The sequence below is a fragment of the Chiloscyllium plagiosum genome, unplaced genomic scaffold (assembly GCF_037043375.1).
Source record: "Chiloscyllium plagiosum isolate Xiang-an unplaced genomic scaffold, Cpla_swu_hap1 HiC_scaffold_5, whole genome shotgun sequence".
NCBI classification, from domain to species: Eukaryota; Metazoa; Chordata; class Chondrichthyes; order Orectolobiformes; family Hemiscylliidae; genus Chiloscyllium; species Chiloscyllium plagiosum.
In genome coordinates, this window is record NW_028270143.1 from 78,848,585 (window position 1) to 78,870,426 (window position 21,842).

Here is a 21,842-nt window from a genome sequence, read left to right on the forward strand (position 1 = left end):
AGTAATGATAGCTGAGTTGACTGGAGTGAACTTGGAAAGGGGTTTAGCAGGACAGACAGTTGATGAACAATAGCTGACATTTAAGAAAATAGTTCATGATTTCAAACAGACATATATGCCAGTGAGGAAGAGGGATTCTGCGAGGGGAATAAACCAACCATGCTAACCAAAGAGGTTAAGGATAAACCAAACTGAAAAACAAACTATTCAGTGTGGCAAAGATTAATGATACATCAGAATATTGAAAAAAAGGTGATAAAATCCATCAAAAGATGATCAAAACCAAATAACAGGGAAAAAAATCTTTCAGGGTGAACTAGAAAGAAATATAAAATGGACTGAAGAACATCTTTAAATATGACAAAATGAGAGAAGCCAAATTGAACATAGGCCTCTTAAGAGAATGAGGCTTGAGAAATATTAATGGGAATCAGGAAAAGGCAAAGGAGCTGAATAAATACTTTGCATCACTTGTCATAGTAGAAGTTGCTACTAACATTCTAAAAATACTAAATAATCACGGCTGAAAATGTGGGTTGTGTGGCAAAGGAACCAAAACAAAACAAACCAAAATAAACTGTCACTACAGACAAAGAACTAGGGACATCAGTGTGACTAAAGACCAATTGGTTTGCTGAGCCTAATGGACTGCATCCTATGGTAACAAAGGTAGTAGCTAGAGAGAACGGATGCATTGGTAGAAATCTTCCAAAAATTCTTAGATTCTGAAGAAGGGTTAGAAAACTGTCAATGGAACACCATTATGCAAAAAGGGAGGGGACAAAAATAGCTAATTTCTACTCCTATGTTATACAATCTGATATTTGCCCACATACAAATCACTGTCCATCAAAATAGTATCTTCTTAGTTCTTTCATGGGATATGACTGTTACCGTAAGACCAGAGCTCGTTGGAAATCACCAACTGTCCTTTAGACTCTTGTGTTGAGTCATCCTCTTAAGGTTATCAAAGCAATGAAAACTTTCAGAAATGAGATAACGAGAATCCAGAAAAAGTATATTCCTGTCAGGGTGAAAGGAAAGGCTGGTAGATATAGGAAATGCTGAATTACTAAAGAAATTGAGGGTTTGGTTAAGAAAAAGAAGGAAGCATATGTCAGGTACAGACAGGATAGATCGAGTGAATCCTTAGAAGAGTATAAAGAAAGTAGGAGTATACTTAAGAGGGAAATCAGGAGGGCAAAAAGGGGACATGAGATAGCTTTGGCAAATAGAAATAAGGAGAATCCAAAGGGTTTTTACAAATACATTAAGGACAAAAGGGTGAGAATATGGCCCCTCAAAGATCAGCAAGGCGGCCTTTGTGTGGAGCCACAGAAAATGGGGGAGATACTAAAGCAGTATTTTGCATTAGTATTTACTTTGGAAAAGCATATGGAAGACATAGACTGTAGGGAACTAGATGGTGACATCTTGCGAAATGTCCAGATTACAGAGGAGGTGGTGCTGGATGTCTTGAAATGGGGAAAGGTGGATAAATCCCCAGGACCTGATCAGGTGTACCCGAGAACTCTGTGGGAAGCTAGAGAAGTGATTGCTGGGCCTCTTGCTGAAATATTTGTATCATCGATAGTCACAGGTGAGGTGCTCGGAAGACTGGAGGTTGGCAAACGTGGTGCCACTGTTTAAGGAGGGCGGTAAAGACAAGCCAGGGAACTACAGACCAGTGATCCTGACCTCGGTGGTGGGCAAGTTGTAGGAGGGAATCCTGAGGGACAGGATGTACCTGTATTTGGAAAGGCAAGGACTTATTAGGGATAGTAACATGGCTTTGTGCGTGGGAAATCATGTCTCACAAACTTGATTGAGTTTTTTGAAAAAGTAACAAAGACGATTAATGAGGGCAGAGCAGTAGATGTGATCTATGTGGATTTCAGTTATACGTTCGACAAGCTTCTCCATGAGAGACGGATTAGCAAGGTTAGATCTCACGAATACAGGGAGAACTAACCATTTGGATAAAGAACTGGCTCAAAGGTAGAAGACAGAGGGTAGTGGTGGAGGGTTGTTTTTCAGACTGGAGGCCTGTGACCAGTGGAGTGCCACAAGGATCAGTGCTGGGTCCTCTACTTTTTGTCATTTATATAAATGATTTGGATGCGAGCATAAGAGGTACAGTTAGTAAGTTTGCAGAAGACACCAAAATTGGAGGTGTAGTGGACAGCGAAGAGGGTTATTGACCAGATGGGCCAATGGACTGAGAAGTGACAGATGGAGTTTAATTCAGATAAATGTGAGGTGCTACATTTTGGGAAAGTAAATCTTAGCAGGACTTATAAACTTAATGGTAAGGTCCTAGGGAGTGTTGCTGAACAAAGAGACCTTGGAGTGCAGGTTCATAGCTCCTTGAAAGTGGAGTCACAGGTAGATAGGATAGTGAAGAAGGCGTTTGGTATGCTTTCCTTTATTGGTCAGAGTATTGAGTACAGGAGTTGGGAGGTCATGTTGTGACTGTACAGGACATTAATTAGGCCACTGTTGGAATATTGCATGCAATTCTGGTCTCCTTCCTATCGGAAAGATGTTGTGAAACTTAAAAGGGTTCAGAAAAGATTTACGAGGATGTTGCCAGGATTTGAGGATTTGAGTTATAGGGACAGGCTGAACAAGCTGGGGCTGTTTTCCCTGGAGCGTCGGAGGCTGAGGGGTGACCTTATAAAGGTTTACAAAATTATAAGGGGCATGGATAGGGTAAATAGGCAGTCTTTTCCCTGGCATCGGGGAGTTCAGAACTAGAGGGCATAGGTTTAGGGTGAGAGGGGAAAGATATAAAAGAGATCCAAGGGGCAACATTTTCACGCAAAGGGTGGTATGTGTATGGAATGAGCTGCCAGAGGAAGTGGTGGAGGCTGGTACAATTGCAACATTTAAGAGGCATTTGGATGGGTATATGAATAGGAAGGGTTTGGAGAGGTATGGGCCGGGTGCTGGCAGGTGGGACTAGATTGGGTTGGGATATCTGGTCAGCATGGACGGGTTGAACCGAAGGGTCTGTTTCCATGCTGTACATCTCTATGACTCTCTGACTCTAGTGATAGAAAGTGGATTGCGAAGGTTTTAAGCTGACTAAACTAAAAGGGAGAAAACTCATGATGAAAATAAATTGGCAAGAAATATAAAAATATATAGCAAATAAAGTGACACAAGAAGAATGAAAGTAGCTAAAGCGTGTGTGTAACCTTTGAAGGATGTGACTGGGAAATTGATAACAGGAAACAGGGAAATGCGAGATGATTTAAACTAATAATTTGCTTCAGTCTTCATGGTGGAGGTAACTATAAACACCCCAAAAGGATTCAGATAAACAAGGTATTAATGGGGCGACAGATCTGTTAATGCCCTACATCATGAGAGACAAAGTACTTAACAAACTGAACACAAGCTAAGACTTGATGGCCTGTATCGAAGGCTTTTAAAGAAAGTGACTGCAGAGATAGTGGAAACATTGGTCGAAATACTCCAGACTGCTGTTTTCAGTGAAAACACAACTCCCTATCTATCTTATTACAAATAATGAACCAAGGGGTCAGTTAACTCCATTCACTGGACGCTGACTTGTAATGAAGTGTAACATCAATAAGTGTGGGTTCAATTCCCACATTGGCAGAGGTCATTATGAAGGATCCACCTTCCCAACCTAAAGTGTGGTGACCTTCAGGTTAAAGCCACCATTGGTTGTCCCTCTGTAATGAGAGAGCAGCCTTCTGAGACTATGGTGACTTTCCCTTTACAAAAAAGGAATTCGGTTAGTCTCAATTCTTATCATTGTTGAACCAGTACCCGAAGAGCATTTCAAGACAAACTGAAAGTGGGGCAATCCTTCTAATTTTAAAAAAAGTTATCTCAATTGCAGTAACATAATTAACTCAGCATTGGCTAAATTAAAGAGAGAACAATCATTACCTTATCAAGAGCAGCTTGAACAGTAGCTTCACTCTCAGCATCTAAAGCTGATGTAGCTTCATCCAGCAGCAGAATCTTTGGATTGCGTACCAGAGCACGGGCAATGGCAATTCTTTGCTTCTGGCCTCCGCTTAGCTGTGTGCCTCTTTCGCCAACTAACGTTTCAAATTTCTACAGAAGATGTCAAAATCAGAGTTAGCAACACATTATAGATGTCTATTTATTAAGAGAAAGTTCAAATAAATAAGCCTCATTTAATGATGACTGGACGTCTCAAACTATCAAAGGTAATTTTCTCTTTTGAGTGAGTCCAGAACTAGAGGGCACTGTGTAAAAATGAGGGGTCTCTCTGTTTGGACAGAAAATGAGAAGAATGTTTTTTTCTCTCAGAGGGTTGTGCAGCTTTGGAATTCTCTGGCCTAGAAAGCAGTGGTGACTGGGTCATTGAATATTTTCATGATGGAAGTAGATAGGTTGTTGTTAGAAAAGATGATCAAAGATTAGTGGGGTAGATCAAATTTGGAATTCAAAACCCAACCAGATCAACCATGATTTTATTTCTCAGCCCCAGCCTACAAGCCTCATTCCTGATGAATGGCTTATGCCCAAAACGTCGGCTCTGATCTCCAGCATCTGCAGTCCTCAGTTTCTCCAAAAGTGAGATCAGGTAAATCAGTCTAATCTCAGTAATGCAGAAGTTATTAGAAAGAATTCTGAGGGACAGAGATGAGCTTATAAGAACAGAAATCAAACTCAAAAGAAAACAGGTTTTCACAATGTAAAATGTATTAAATTAATAACAAAGGTAGTCAATACTTACATCTGGCAGTTTCATAATAAAATCATATGCATTAGCTTCCTTGGTAGCTTCTTCTATCTCAGTCATACTGACATTTTGACGACCGTAACGAATGTTTTCAGCTATCGTGGTTGCAAAGAGTATAGGTTCCTGGCTCACCACTCCAATCATTTCCCTGAGATGCCTAACATTCAAAGTTCGGATATCCTGTCCATCAAGCATAATCTGTTGAAAATAATTATACACTTACATCAATAATTATGTTGTCACAGATTTTAAAGTACTGCATGTGAAAGCTATTACTATAATGTCAGGCTTCACTGCATCAAATGCACCTGAAATCAAGCACTGTTATTTCCAAGAGAAAGGTTGTAATCAAAGTACAGAAAATTCCCAATTTTATCCATCTATTTAGACCCAGATTGTCAGAAAGACAGGCCAGGTTTCTGTACTTAAAAGAAAGACCAACTATTACAAATAGATTCTAGCTGCAGGTAAGCAATTGTGAACAATGCACATATAATTCCACTAGTTAAAACTCTAACTCTGCTTCTAAAATCGCCCTACAAAAATATACGACAGACATGAAGAAACATTGGTGTTAGGAATGGATGGAAAAACTAGGAAGGCATTTCAATGGAGTTTCTGATTAAAAGCAACAACTTACAGTAACGAGTGAGGGAAAATAAACTCACTTGAGGGTTTTTTTTAATTGCAAAGGACATAACGCTCTCCTTCTGGATGCCTGAAAACCTTTGGTTATCACATTTACTCTCACAAGCTATGCAGCTAGCTGGGAGCCAATGAAATAGTTGTCAGTCGGCAGAAAAGCCTGTCATTGACAACTTAGTCACCATTGCACAGACCAATCAGTGACTTGTTATCAGCCAAACTCTCTATGCATATGCCTCTTGGCACTATCCAGCCTAGAATAACCTCCAACCTCCACACTGCTTGAACAAGCAAGAGTATAAACAGTACTTACAATGAATGTCAGTAGCCTGTTTTTAAAAATGCAGCAACCTTTCCAAAATCCTTGGCTTTTAAATAGTCTTTTCCTATTTTAGTCCCAAAATCAAAAATACAAAAAAATCAAAAGACACACGCTTTACAATATGCAAACTGTGTGAACTTCACAGGAGAGCAGAAAAAAAGACTCATAACATCTCAAAATACATGAAGCGATTAAAACTAAAAATAATCAGAATCCCTGGTTATGTATTAGGCAGCAACAAACAGTGCCTTATATACCCAAAATCAATCTGACCCAAACTACATTGTAGTTCATTGTATTATCTAAGAACTACAGACGCTGAAGATCTGAAACAGAAAACACGAAATGCTGAAGAAATGCAGCAGGTCTGGCACTAACTATGGAAAAACTGCAGAGTTAATGTTTTGGGTCTACTGACCCTTCTTCAGAATTGATAATAGCTAGGAATAAGGTGGTATTTATGTGGATGATGGGCAATGGGGAGGGAAGGGAGAGAGTGGATCAGTGGAGACAGAGCCCAGAAAGAGAGAAAGAAAGTTAGGCAGACAAAGGGATGTCAGGGAAGAAAAAGAGCTTATCAAAGGGACAAAGGCGGAGAGAAAAGCAGCCTGGAGGGTGGGGGGAGGGGGAGGTGTAAAGAAAACAGAAGCAGGTGTCCAGGTTCTAAAATTATTGAAATTGATATTCAGACCTGAAGGATGCGGGGTACCCAGGTAGAAAATGAGATGCTGTTCTTCTAACTTCACTGGAGCACTGCAGAAAGCCTGATACACAGGTGTTGGCCAAGGAACATGGTGCTGCGTTGAACTGGAAGCTCAAGGTCATATTTGTGTTCAGAGTGTAGGTGATCTGCAAAGCAGTTGCCTAGTCTTTGCTTCATCTCCCCAGTGTAGAGGAGACCACATTGTGAGCAATGAGTACAGCAGACTAAGTTGAGTAAAGTGCAGGTAAATCGCTGCTTCACCTGGAAGGTGTGGCTCGGGCCTTGGATATTGAGGAGGGAGGAGGTAAACAGACAATTGTAACACTGCCTGTGGCTGAATGGGAAGGTGCCATGGGGGTGTGGGGAGGTGTTGGGAGACGACCAGGGTGCTCTGGAAGAAACAGTCTCAGCAAAATACTGACAAGGAAAAGGGGCTTGTTGGGGAAGGGAAGAAAACTGCGAATGGGTGTCTGGTAGTTCCACCTACTGGAACTGGCAGAAATGGCAGCTTCTGACACTTTGGATGCAGGCGGTGGTGAATTGGAAACACCAGGGAACCTTATTGGATTGTGGGGAAGAATAGAAAAAGGGGAGGCAGAAATGCAGGGAAAGAGTTGGACATGGCTGAGGGTCCTGTCAACCATGGTGGTAGGGAATCGTGTGAGGGAGAAGGTGGAAATATCTGAGGACCCTGGAGATAAAAAGAAGGCACAATAAATCGTGTAGCTTTTTAGTTGCTTGTAATGGCAGCTGTATTAGCTTGTGAGATTGCAAACAAAGGCTTTACTCCTTTTAAAATATCACCCTTTAACACGTATAAAGGGCTCCCAATTTAAGAATGTCCAACTTACAAACACTAGTACTGAAGAATGCGATCCATTTAATTTTAAAGTACTGACATTTGGACATTTCCTGTACTTGCAAACGACTGCATTCTATTGTTATGCGTGGTGTTCCAACTTACGTCAGATTGACGAACGGAACACTTCACAACCCAGGGACACTTTGTATTTCGATTCCAAAGTTTACTTTATGTTTGCTACTAAGAGCCGCAAGAACTTATCCTGCCAAGATATCCTCCCGTAGTCCCTATCAACACTTATCATAATTTATTCGAATCATAGAATTCCTACAATGTGGAAACAAGCCATTTGACCTATTGAGTCCATACTGATCCTCCAAAGAGCGTTCATCCAGAACCCACCACGCTCCCGCCTCTCCCCATCCCCAATCCCTGTAACGCTGTATTTCCCATGGTAAATCCACCAAGCCTGCACATCCTTGGACACTATGGGTAATTTAGCCTGGAGAAAGTGAGGTCTGCAGATGCTGGAGATCAAAGTTGAAACTTTATTGCTGGAACAGCACAGCAGGTCAGGCAGCATCCAAGGAACAGGAGATTCCTGGTCAATCCATCTAATCTGCACATCTTTGGACTGTGAAAGGAAACCAGAGCACCAGGAGAAATCCAAGCAGAAAAAAGAAAAATGTGCAAACTCCACACAGACAATCACCCAAGGCTGGAATCAAACCAGGGTCCCTGGCGCTGTGAGGTAGCAGTGCTAACCACTGAGCCACCAAACCAACCTATTCTACCTACAATCTGCTGTCATGAACAAATTGTGATGTTAATCTTCCAATTCATATCTACAGATACTTTATGTATCATTTCTGTCATTCTTCTGTGTTCATTTGCTTTGAATCATGCCCTCACCTTCACTCTCCTGTTTTGGGTTGTGTTTTGTTTCCTCCAGACAAGAAGTACTAAATTCAGGTACTGGGCTATAACATGAATCATATACATTATTTCTGCAATTTACATCTGCACGGGAACTGAACACTATTTTCTGTACATAGGTTTACCATATGGCTGCTGTTCTTATTTCAAACACCAGACTAAAGAACGCTGGTTCATGCTCTGTCCTGCCCAGCAGTTCAAATTGCCGTGTCCACATTCTCTTGTGCGCAGTTGGAAAAGTTACCCACCAGCTTTCCTGTTGAAAATTCCCTGTGTTAAAAATCTACCCCTGTAGGGATCACATCCCACCCAATGTTGGATTTGGAGCTCCCAACTGCTGAACCCACTTGGTGTTTAGTGACTTTATTTTCACAACATGACAAATGTTGTTAAACGCTTTACCATTCCTTCTTCAGGGTCATAGAATCTCTGCAGAAGTTGGATGGTGGTGCTTTTACCACAGCCACTGCTGCCAACCAGAGCAACTGTTTGCCCGCATTTCAACTTCAAGTTGAGACCTTTTAATATCTACCACAAAACAAAAAGGAAAGGTAAGTTAATATTGCGCTATTAGGCTTCAATACATGTCAAGGCCTTTTCAACCATTTTTCATTTCTGTTCTGAAAATTTTGGCTCAGTTAGGCAGGACTGTGAGAAGTTTGCATTCATTCAATCTACCCTCGACATGAGTATAGACCAATTGGTCACAAACTTGAGGTTGACAGCAAAATGCCCATGTGATTTAACCAGAAATAAGAACAGAAATACTGGAACTATCCATCAACCCAGACAGCATCAGAAAATAAAGAAATAAGTTAATAGTCTAAATTTTGCTGAGGAGGCAGGCATCCCATTGCTGGTACTGGAAGGAGGGATGACTCAGCTCTAGCTGATTCTGTAAGTTTTAGAGTACCCATGAACAAAGATGAGAGTGGTCCTAAAGGAAGAGTGCTAAATTGGGGGAAGGGCAACGATACCAAAATTCGGTGGGAGCTGGGGAATGTAGATTGGGAGCAGCTGTTTGACAGTAAATCCACATTTGTATGTGAGAGGTTTTCAAAGAGAGATTGATTAGAGTACAGGAGAGACACATTCTTATGAAAATGAGGGATAGATTAGATTACTTACAGTGTGGAAACAGCCCTTCGGCCCAACAAGTCCACACTGACCCTCCGAAGAGCCACCCACCCAGACCCATTCCCCTACGTTTACCCCTTCACCTAACACTACAGGTAATTTAGCATGGCCAATTCACCTAACCTGCACATCTTTGGACTGTGGGAGGAAACCCACGCAGACACGGGGAGAATGTGCAAACTCCACACAGACAGTTGCCTGAGGCGGGAATTGAATCTGGGTCTCTGGCATTCTGAGGCAGCAGTGCTAACCACCATGTCACCGTGCCACCCACGGATAGAAATGGCAAGATTATGGAACCGTGGATGGCAGATGAAACTGATGAAGGGCTTTTGCCCGAAACGTCGATTTTCCTGCTCCTTGGATGCTGCCTGACCAGCTGTGCTTTTGTAACATCACTCTAATCTAAAAACAGATGAAATTGTAAGACCAGCTAAGAGGAAAAAGGAAGCATTCATAAAGTCTAGGTGACTGAAGACAGACATAGCTTTGGAAGAATATCAGGAATGTAGGGCCAGTCTGAAACAAGGAGTTAAGAGGGCTAAAAGGGGTCATGAGATATCTTTAGCAAACAGGGTTGAGGAAAATCACAAAGCCTTTTATTCATATATAAGGAGCAAGAGGGTCACTAGAGAAAGGGGTGGCCCACTCAAGGACAAAGAAGGAAAGTTATGGGTGGAGTCAGAGAAAATGGGTGAGATTCTTAATGTGTACTTTGCATCGGTATTCACTGAGGCGAGGGACATGATGGATGTTGAGGTTAGGGATAGATGTTTGATTACTCTACGGCAAGTCGGCATAAGGAGTGAGGAAATTTTGGGTATTCTAAAAGGCATTAAGGTGGACAAGTCCCCAGGTCCAGTTGGGATCTATCCCAGGTTACTCAGGGAAGTGACAGAGGTAACAGTTGGGCCCTTAACAGACATCTTTGCATCATCCTTGAACATGGGTGAGGTCCCGGAGAACTCGAGAATTGCTAACGTTGTCCCCTTGTTTAAGAAGGGTGACAGGAATGATCTAGCTGATTATAGACTAGTGAGCCTGACGTCAGTGGTAGGGAAGCTGCTGGAGAAGATACTGAGGGATAGGATCTATTCTCATTTGGAAGAAAAGGGGTTATCAGTTATAGGCAACATGGTTTTGTACAGAGTAAGTCATGTCTTACCAACTTAGTAGAGTTCTTTGAGGAAGTGACAAAGTTGATCGATGAGAGAAGAGTTGTAGATGTCATATACAGAATAACCTCACTTATCTGAATGAGGTGGGCAGGGAGTATTTTGTTCAGATAACTGATTATTTGGATAACTGATTGTTCGGATAATGGATAACATTTTTATGGGACCTTGAGATCTTGGTCAGATAATTTGAAATTCGGATAATGGATGTTTAGATAACTGAAGTTGTTCTGTCCATGGACTTCAGAAAGGCATTTGACAAGGTTCCCCATGGTAGGCTGATGGAGGAAGTGAAGTCGCATGGGGTCCAGGGTGCACTAGCTAGATGGATAAAGAACTGGCTGGGCAACAGGAGACAGAGTAGTAATGGAAGGAAATTTCTCAAAATGGAGAACTGTGACCAGTTCACAGGGATCCATGCTGGGTCCACTGTTGTTTGTGATATACATATATGATTTGGAGGAAGGTATAAGTGGTCCGATTAGCAAGTTTGCAAATGACACTAAGATTAGTGGAGTGACAGTGAAGGGGACTGTCAGAGAATGCAGCAGAATATAATGATATTAGAGAGTTGGGCAGAGAAATGGCAGATCGAGTTCAATCCGGGCAAATGCAAGGTGATGCATTATGGAAGATCCAATTCAAAAGCAAACTTCAAAAGCAAATGGAAAAATACTGGGGAAAATTGATGTGCAGAGAGATCTGGATGCTCAGGTCCATTGTTCCATGAAAGTGGCAATGCTGGTCAAGAAGGCACATGGCATGCTTTCCTTCATCGGACGGGGTGTTGAGTACAAGAGTTGGCAGGTCATGTTACAGTTGTATAAAATTGGTTCAGCCACATTTGGAATACTGCATACAGTTCTGGTTGTCACATTACCAAATGGATGTAGATTCTTTGGAGAGGGTGCAGAGGAGGTTCACCAGGATGTTGCCTAGTATGGGGGGCACTAGCTATGAAGAGAGGATGAGTAGGTTAGGATTGTTTTCATTGGAAAGATGGAGGTTGAGGGGGTCCTGATTGAGGTCTACAAAATCAAAAGAGGTACAAGCAGGGTGGACAGCAAGAAGTGTTTTTCCCAGAGCAGGGGACTCAATTACAAAGAGACACAAATTCAAAGTGAGAGGGGAAAGGTTTAGGGGAGATATGCGTGACAAGTTCTTTACGCAGAGGATGGTGGTGCCTGAAACACGTTGCCAGCGGAGGTGGTAGAAGCAGCCATGATAGCGTCATTTAAGATGTATCTAGACAGATACATGAATGGGCAGGGAGAAAGTGGAGTCGCAGGTAGATAGGATAGTGAAGAAGGCATTTGGTATGCTTTCCTTTATCAATCAGAGTACTGAGTGCAGGAGTTGGGAGGTCATGTTGCGGCTGTACAGGACATTGGTTAGGCCACTGTTGGAATATTGCCTGCAATTCTCGTCTCCTTCCTATCGGAAAGATGTTGTGAAACCTGAAAGGGTTCAGAAAAGATTTACAAGGATGCTGCCTGTGTTGGAGGATTTGAGCTACAGGGAGAGGCTGAACAGGCTGGGGCTGTTTTCCCTGGAACATTGGAGGCTGAGGGGTGACCTTGCAAAGGTTTACAAAATCATGAGGGGCATGGATAGGGTAAATAAACAAAGTCTTTTCCATGGGGTGGGGGAGTCCAGAACTAGAGGGCATAGTTTTAGGGTGAGAAGGGAAAGATATAAAAGAGACCTAAGGGGCAACTTTTTCACGCAGAGGGTGGTACGTGTATGGAATGAGCTGCCAGAGGAAGTGGTGGAGGCTGGTACAATTGCAACATTTAAGAGGCATTTGGATGGGTATATGAATAGGAAGGGTTTGGAGGGATATGAGCCTGGTGCTGGCAGGTGGGACTAGTTTGGGTTGGGATATCTGGTCGGCATGGACGGGTTGGACCGAAGGGTCTGTTTCCATGCTGTACATCTCTATGACTCCATGACTCTAAGATACAGATCTCTAGAAAATAGGTGGCAGGTTTAGGTAGAGGATCTGGATTGGCACAGGCTTGGAGGGCCGAAGGGCCTCTTCCTATGTTGTAATTTTCTTTGTTCTTTGATGGCAAAACAAAGGGACACACTTTGGTGCCGGTGGTTCATTAAATGGCTCCTACTCAATTAAGAATGCTGACCTCACTCAGGGACTGCCAGCCATTAGTGCCAGCACTAACATTGGCTATTGCTGAGGCTGAGGCTGCAGTCAAAAGCACTTTGATGGTCAGACACCCTTGAAATGGTCTAAACATTGTTGAGGAAAGCTGGGGCCAGGCAAGGTTGCCCTGCTGATTGAGTGGCGCCCTGGAGAGCTGGTCCCCAGAGCAACCACTGATATTGGAGCCTGCCTCCATGGTCCCTCGACCCATTCCCAAAGCTTGCTAGTCTTCTGAGCTGGTGTAAGATACCAATCGGCAGGAAGCTGTTCTTAAACAATCTCTTCCCATGTGGCTCAGATGGGATCCTGGCAATTATCAGAGCTTCCAAAATGGCATGGCAGTGAGAAGGTGTCAGGAAGACATTCACCCCCACCTTTCTCACCATCACCCTAACATCAGAACCTTCCCGTGACACTTTGCAAACCTTCCCATTCCCAGTCCGTCTGCAAAGGGCTTTCATCAGAACATTACACAAAGGTGAAATATCATTGGTGTATTAGTACTGAATTCGCACAGTCCTGTCTAACTAAGCAAATATTTTCAGAACAGAAATAAAACATGGTCACATCAGCCTTGACATTTATTAAAGCAGCAAGTCTACTTTTAATAGTTTAAGTTAGGTAAGAACTCTTTATCTTAATAAAAGAAAACAAAGTGTTGCAATTTCTGTTCCCAAAGCATTAGAATGTGTCCTACCTGAACATCAGACCGGGAAGGGTATTTGAAGTGCACATTTATAAATTCAACATCTCCTTTAACTTGATCAGGTTTATGTCCACTTTCTGAAAAACTGTCAATTGATGGTTCCTGCATAATGAAGAAGAAAAAGTATATTAATTACGTAAGATCTCAGATTTATTCTTGATAAAAAAAAGGCATTTGTCAAGTTGCATGCAGTACAAATATGGAAAACTTTGCCCCAGGAGTTGTACAAGCCATAACGAAAATCCAAAACCCACAGTTGGCTGGCTCTACCATGAAAGCCTGCCGTGAGGTCACCACCTTTCTTTGGACAGTCTCCCCATCACCCAAATTGCCTGCAGAAACAGAATGTAGCTCTTAACGGCACAGATTCCTTCTGGGTGGGTGGCCAACCTTCCAATTTTCATGCTGCTGCCAAAAAGGCAAGGTAGTAAGAAGCTTGCCTGGGAGCTCCAACACCAAGCAAGTGACCAAGTTGATAGATGAAGGAAGGGCTGTTGATGTCACATACATGGACTTTAGTAAGGAGTTTGATAAGGTTCCCCATGGTAAACTAATAGAAAGGTCACATGGTGTGCAGGGTGTTCTAGCTAGGTGGATAAAGAATTGGTTGAGCAACAGGAAACAGAGAGTAGTGGTTGAAGGGAGTTTCTCAAAATGGAGAAAGGTGACCAGTGGTGTTCCATAGGGATCAGGGGCCATTGTTGTTTGTGATATACATAAATGATCTAGAAGAGGGCACTGTTGGTATGATCAGCAAGTTTGTAGATGACACGAAGACTGGTGGAGTAGCAGAAAGCATAAGGGACTGTCAGACAATACAGGAGGATATAGATAGACTGGAGAGTTGGGCGGAAAAGTGGCAGATGAAGTTCAATCCAGACAAATGCGAGGTGATGCATTTAGGCAAGTCTAATTCTAGAGCGAATTATACAATGAACGGAAGAGCCTGGGAAAAGTTGATGGGCAGAGAGATCTGGGAGTGCAGGTCCATTGTACCCTGAAGGCTGCTGCACAGGTGGATGGAGTGGTCAAGAAGGCATATAGTATGCTTGCCTTCACTGGACAGGTATTGAGTATAACAGCTGGCAAGTCATGGTAAAATTGTACAAGACATTGTTTCGGCCGCATTTAGAATACTGTGTACAGTTCTGGTTGTCACATTACCAAAAGGATGTGGATGCTTTGGAGAGGTACAGAGAAGGTTTACGAAGATGTTGCCTGGTATGGAAGGTGCTAGCTATGAAGAGAGGTTGAGTAGGTTAGGTTTGTTTTCATTAGAAAAAAGGAGATTGAGGAAGGACCTGATTGAGGTTTACAAAATCATGAAGGGTATAGACAGGGTGGATAGGGATAAGCTTTTTCCCAGGGCGAAGGATTCAATAACGAGAGGTCATGCTTTCAAGACGAGAGATGAAAAGTTTAAGGGGGATACACGCGGCAAGTACTTCACACAGAGGGTGGTGGATATCTAGAATGCGTTGCCAGCAGAGGTGGTAGAGGCAGGCATGTTAGATTCATTTAAGATGCATCTGGACAGATGCATGAGTAAGTGGGGAGCAGAGGGATACAGATGCTTAGGAATTGGTCGACAGCTTTAGACAGTAGATTTGGATCATCTCAGGCTTGGAGGGCTGAAGGGCCTGTTCCTGGGCTGTAAATTTTCTTTGCTCTCTTTGTTCTTTGTTCAAATGCCAGGATGTATAAGGCTATGGGCCAAATGCTAGAAAATGGGGTCAGAATAGTTGAGTGCTCATTTTTGATCACTGCAGATTTGATGGGCCGAATGGCTTTCTTCTCTGCTGTAGGTTTCTATGACTATGAATTTTCAGCATTATTTTGCCATCCTTCCTGTTTTACAACCCATCTCCAAGGATAGCAGAAAATTACCCGATTCACATTCACGGTTTGTTGCTAAACATCCGAATGAAATGTTTCTGAGGAGAATCACAAAGTTAAATAGTTCATAAAATTCAGTTTAAAGTCTAAGGTTTCTTAAACTTTTTTAAGATAAGGAGGAATTGATTATTAATTGTATAATTATTAACTAACTTTACATCTCTGTCTCATCTTTTTCTTGTGTATTTGATTTTTAGGCTTTTAAAAGATAAGAAGTCTTGTGCTTTCTCTCCAGAAGTCCAGAAAAGGGGGTGCATTCCTTACCTGAGAGTCCTCTCCTCCTTACCAGACCAATGGGATTGGCCTACATTGCTGACTGTAAATGCCAGTGAGTAGCATAACAAAGCCTTCATTGACAGCCAGTCAATTAGTGGTGGGCATTGTATCTGTCCCTGAGTAATTCTCAGTCACAACAGCTCAGAGTCAGGTTTGCAGCAGCAATCCAGCACAGAGACTAGCAGCACCAAATTACACACCAGCCGCACTGTAATCCAGGCATGAAGCCAAGTTGTAACTGTGAACAGTACTGGTCGAAGAGAGCACTACAATTAAGATCTCAACTGGTTGCTCTACTGACTTCAACCATCCTTCATGGACAGGCTGCCTGGAAGAAACTGAGCACTTACTTTTCACAAAACTCCAGCTTAAAATGAAGTGCAGGGTGGGAAGAGAATCTAACAGGTGAAATGGAGGCCAGTAGGACAATTTTAACCTTAGTTTAGTTTCAGGCATCCAGGGATCCTGGGGCTTAAAACGTACTAGATAAAAACCACCTGAAGGAGCAGCGCTCCGAAAGCTAGTGCTTCCAAATAAACCTGTTGGGACTATAACCTGGTGTTGTGTGATTTTTAAACTTTGTCCACCCTAGTCCAACACCGGCATCTCCAAGTCATAAATAAATCTTCACACTCTGGATTCCCGGTCTCACAAAATACATTCTGCAGCAACTTTGATGTTTGAATATGATTTTGTTTACAAGCTTTTCCCATTCCCAACTCCAATGGAATATATGGTCACCTGATCAATGATGTTGAAGACTATGTAGGCTGCTCCCCTTGCACTGCCAAGTGCCTCAATATTTGGTGAAGTCTGGCCAATAGAAAATGCTCCAATCAGCACCGAAAAGAACACCTAAAGATTTAAAAAACAATTGAAGTGTTAAAAGGGGGGGGGATACTGGCAAAAGAATGCTAGAATTGCTAATTGTCTGTTTTTTAACTAACTGTCATAGTTCATTTGTTGAACCTCTAAAAACCTTAGGGTAAAAATTAATCTAGACTTGCTTTTGGATTAGCAACACCCACCTGAAGAAAGAATGGGACAAGGATGAATATGGACCTTAGGGCTCATCCAAATATTCTGGGCACCTACAAAGCCTCACCGGGCAGGGCATGCCTCAGAGGTATCAAACTTTGAGCCAATTGCCTCACTGGCAACGATGATTGTGTTTGTGATATCCAATTCTCAATTTGCATAGACTACAGTGCTAGGAGGACTATATTATAAAGCCTCATCCCACTGCAATCTCTGAATGGCACATTAGTAACTTACCTTCCTCTGGGGTCAGGACTTTCATATTTGGTCTATCCTTCACATCTTTTTTGAATAATGGCACAATTTCCACAGACCTCCAATCCTCCAGTACATTGCCTATATTTTCTATTCTAGTGAGGTATTTCATCACTGGCTTCCTTTAATAGACTAAAGGACAGGGCGAGGTGAAGGTCTCATGGTAATGTCACTCGGCTGCTAATCCAGCAACCCAGGTAATGCTCAGGGGTCCCAGGTTCAAATCCTGCCAAGGTTGATGGCAGAATTTGAATTCAATAAAAATCTGTAATTAAGAGTCCAATGGTGACCATGAATCCATTGCTGATCTGGTTCACTAATGCTGTTTAGGGAAGGAAATCTGCCATTCTTTCCTGGTCTTGTTTACATGTGACTCCAGGCCCACAGGAATGTGGCTGACTTTTAGCTGCCCTCTTGGTAATAATTGCGGGCCTGGTCAGCAACACCCTCATCCTATGAATGAATAATAAAATAAAATTTGGGCCTGGCAGTTTATCCATGTTCAAGGAAGGCAGCCATTCTGCTTATTATGCTTATCCCCTCCCCCTTTTTAACTCCATTATCCTGCTGCCTTGGAAGGACAGAAGTGTTCATTTAAAAATTTGCCCACATTTTCTGCCCTTCTTTCCTTTGTAAACCCTTTGTTCTCGAAGTCCTGATAAAACATTTTTGGATTTTCCTTAATTTTGGTAGGTGCTGAGGAAGAGGTATGGGCAGGAATAATGATAAGGGGTATGTTAGTGAGGGGAGTAAACAGGCATTTCCGCAATCATAGATGTGACTGCAAGATACTCTATTCGTTCTCAAATGTCATGTTGGAACCAATGACAAAGGAAGAAGATCCTGCAAGCAGAACTTAGGGCATTAAATAGGAAATGGGAAAGCAAGACTTCAAAAGTTGTAATCTCTGGATTACTCCCAGTATCACGCAGTAGTGAGTACAGTTATAGAAGGATAGAGCATGGCTGGTGAGATGGTGCAGGAGGAGGACTTTAGATTCCTGATGCATTGTGATTATTTCTGTTAGAGGGGACACCTGTACATGCTAGACAAGTACATCTGAACAAGAGCACCGACAAATATCAACCAACATCGTCAAAGGGAGTTTTTCTAATGCTGTTGGAGTAAATTTAAACTAGACTGGCATGGAGATAGGATCCTGACAAGCAATTCAGTGGGGAGAACAGCCAAGAAGGTAAAACAAAGAGTCGTTGTCCAAGGCTATGTAGTTCATCATCCACTCAGAGTACAATGAACCGGTGGAATTCTCTACCATAAAAGGCTGCGGCAGGAAAGTCGCAGAATTTACTTAAGAAAGAATTAGATGGATTTCTAGAGGCCTTACGTTAGAAGAAGTTAGTGGAGAGAGAAATGTGGTGTCAAGATAGAGGATTAGTCATGATCATGTTGAATAGTGGATGGGTTCAATGGGTCAAATGGCCTACTCCTGCAGCTATTTTGTACATTTTCTTATAAAGGGTCCAGTCTCCATTTGGAAGGGTATCGTCCGTGGAAGAGAAAAGCAGCCTATTGTATGGAGTTTTGTGAATAAGCCTATATGGACAGACTGACTTCTGTTTCTTCTTTGCCAGATGGATGTTTACCGATGAACATTCCAGTCAGACATCAATACGTAAATTAGGTGCTTAATGTCAGCTGACAAAACCTTGCTTCAGAATTAATTCTCGATGGAAGGGGAGGCTCTGGTCTGTCCTGCTCAAAATCCTTCAACAGCCTCTTATAAGTGCTAATGTGAAGAAAGCTGTGAACATTTTAAAAAGAGGCAAGAGGAGCAGGAATGATCACTGAGTTCACAAGCACCATGATTACCCATCACAACCCTGCAGCCCACCAAAACCTCACTGCTTCCGACTTAGCTGAGGACTGCTAACACACAGCTCAAAATTGCGCCTTTCTAACTTGATTTGACTGTGGAGACATGACCAACATCAGGAGCAGTCCTGAGATTCAAATAAAGTTATTCTTTGAGACTCCAGTTTAGGACATGCTTTAAAGCAATAAGTAGTAGTGATCCTCAATTGGCTCTAGATTCATTTCTACCCCATGTGGTTGAAATGGGAAAAAGAAATGAATAAAATAAAAATTAGAATAAGGAGAACAGAAAACAATTTTTAGAATCATAATCCTTATAAGCATTATCTTAGTGTTCAACATAGTGTGAAATATCACTTACTGTTAGCACTTTTCCAATTGTATAATTATCATCCAATATCAGGGTACTTCCATACCAGAATGCCAGGGCATACGACGCATAGATCATTAAGAAGGTGAAACCCACCGCTATATTGCTGCTAATTGACTTTTTGATTCCAACGTTCTTAGCTTCAATCAAATTCTTCTCATACCTTTATAAAAAAGTGAATATAATTTGTAACGGGAACAATAATCCAACCATTACACCACTCTGGGTCATCTTTATAACAGAGTAAATGAGAAACTTTTTCAACCATCTACTTTTGTTCTGGTCGGAATGAGAATCTGAGTTAGAAAAATTATATTCTGAGATATGTCAGAGAGGTGTTTCAGATAGAGAACACAAAAGCCAAGGTAAAAATTATTCTGCATGTTATTTTGATGAACAGATTTAGCTTCCAGTCAGGCAGCAAAGAACCTGAGGCAGGAAAGAAAAGCTCAATTGCAACAATGATTTTACAGGAATATGAGGGATTGGGATGAGTGGGATCCAATCCCTATTCTGGGTTGGGAAGGGATTGGAGAGCGATGGTGACTGATACCTGATATCCTGTGTCTTTGAATGGATGGGAATTAAATCAGATGAAATCAACCGCAGTAATGCATTTTAATTGTCAACTCCCCAAATCCCAGGAGTCCACCCCTTATTCCATAACCTTTAAACCCGGAAGTGGGCATGTTGAACATGAACTGGGTTGGATTTGGGATTTCTTCTTAAAATTTAGCACCTTACCTCACCCTGATCCACCCAAATGTCAGGGTTAAAATTCAGCCCAAAGAATAAATTCAGCCCAAAGTATGGCAAGCTAAAAATAAATTTTGCCTATTTTTGGAGTATAGCTTGACGATAAGTACCAACAGATGCTGATTCTCAGCTAGCTGTTGCTCCACTGAAACATCACTTAGCTGGGTGATAAATGTCCATTATAAATGTCCACATGACAAATGGAGCATAATGTGGGAAAACATGAAGTTACTCATTTTGAAGGGAGAACACAACTACAGAATATTGCTTAAAAGAAACTGCAGAAAGCTGCAACACAAAGGGACTTGGGGGTACTTGTACATGAAACATAGAAAGCTAGCACACAGGTGAAGCAGGGAATTAGGAAGGCTAATGGAATGTCAACCCTCATTTCAAGGCATTTGGAGTATAAGCATAGGGAAGTCAGGCTGCAATTGTGCAAGGTGCTGGTGAGATCACATCTGGTGTGCAATGAACAGTTTTGTTCTCTTTACTTATGGGAAGACATCATTTCATTGGAGGCAGTCCAGAGAACTTTCACTAGGTTGATCCCTGGTATGGAGGGATTGGCTTATGAGCAAAGGCTAAATAGGTTGGAACTCTTCTCATAGGGGTTTAGAAGAATGAAAAAAAGTGATCTCAATGAAACATATAGGATTCATAAGGAGCTTCACATGGTAAATGCTGAGAGGATGTTTCCTCTCATGGGGCCCGAGGCCACAATATCAAAATAAAAGGGCACCAATTTTTTGACTGAGATGGGGAGGAATTTCTTCTCTCAATGCCTTTGGAGCTTCTTGCAATAAAGATCTGTGTGGGCACAGTGTTTGTGTATACTTAGGACAGAGATAAATAGATTCTTTATCAGTAGAGGGTTAAAGGGAAAATGGACTTGAATGTCGGTCTTCCATGATCCGATTGAATGATGAGGCAGGCTTGAGGGGCCAAATGGCCTACTTCTATTCCTTATAGTCTTATGCAAATTGTTCAGAACCTATTCTGTTGTTGCCAACCAAATGTGCTTTTAAATTCACACATAAAATTAAGACTGTAATTTCCAACCAATATATTTTTGAATTATATCCAGGAAAACACTGTAGCCTAGGTTAAAGGTGGATAAATAGGCAAAGTCTTTTCCATGGGGTGGGGGAGTTCAGAACTAGAGGGGAAAGATATAAAAGAAACCTAAGGGGCAACTTTTTCATGCAGAGGGTGGTACGTATATGGAATGAGCTGCCAGAGGATGTGGTGGAGTCTGGTACAATTCCAACATTTAAGAGGCATTTGGATGGGTATATGAATAGGAAGAGTTTGGAGGGATATGGGCCTGGTGCTGGCAGGTGGGACTAGATTGGGTTGGGATATCTGGTCAGCATGGACGGGTTGGACCGAAGGGTCTGTTTCCATGCTGTACATCTCTATGACTCTATAACAGGTGAAAACAAACACAGATTCAATGGGGTTCTTAGGGCACTTGTGATGTGATGGTAGTTTCACTACCTCTGGGAACAGGAGCCCAGGGTCAAGTCTCATCTGTTTCAGAGGTGAGAGATACCATCACTGAACAGATCGATCGGAGCATTTTGGCAGTGGAATTTTTTGTGATAAGTAAAACTCTCCATTCAGGTTTTGGAATATGGATTATCAGTTGCCTCTCACTAAAAGGTATTCATGTGCACAGAAGGAAAAAGCAGCGAAAAGTTTCCATAAAGATAGCTAAAATGGAAAGACTGTTCCATGTTCTGAGGTTTTAGTCTATATAATAAATGCCTGCATTTGGCTATGATACACAGCAGGAGCATAAGTGTACAACTCTTATAAATCACAACTTTAGTGGTGTTGGGTACTGTCATCTCTCAGGAAGGTAAACAACAAGGCTAACCTTGCAACTTCTTTCTTTTGTCCTCCAAAAGCTACAACAGTCCTGAAACCTGACAACGCCTCCTCAGCCACAGCTCCAGCTTTTGCATATGCATTTTGCTCTTGTTTTGTGAACGAAGTCAACAACTAAATCATTCAAAGAAAGGAAAATTAAGTCATATCCTTTGAGGAACTATAAATATTATAGCAAACATCATAAA

At 42.0% G+C, this 21,842-nt stretch overlaps 1 protein-coding gene across 2 annotated transcripts in view; it reads right to left on the reverse strand.

Annotated features, from left to right (window-relative positions):
* Positions 1-21,842, reverse strand: part of abcb4 (ATP binding cassette subfamily B member 4) — a 129,705-nt gene that overhangs the window by 49,943 nt on the left and 57,920 nt on the right. For both annotated transcript variants that reach the window (XM_087987334.1, XM_043690329.2), the window contains exons 8-14: positions 21,644-21,768; positions 18,997-19,168; positions 16,251-16,364; positions 13,329-13,439; positions 8,561-8,686; positions 4,745-4,948; positions 3,925-4,095 (exon numbers count right to left, since the gene is read on the reverse strand). In XM_087987334.1, the coding sequence (XP_087843460.1) occupies positions 3,925-4,095; positions 4,745-4,948; positions 8,561-8,686; positions 13,329-13,439; positions 16,251-16,364; positions 18,997-19,168; positions 21,644-21,768 (1,023 nt within the window). The remainder of the gene's footprint in view (positions 1-3,924; positions 4,096-4,744; positions 4,949-8,560; positions 8,687-13,328; positions 13,440-16,250; positions 16,365-18,996; positions 19,169-21,643; positions 21,769-21,842) is intronic.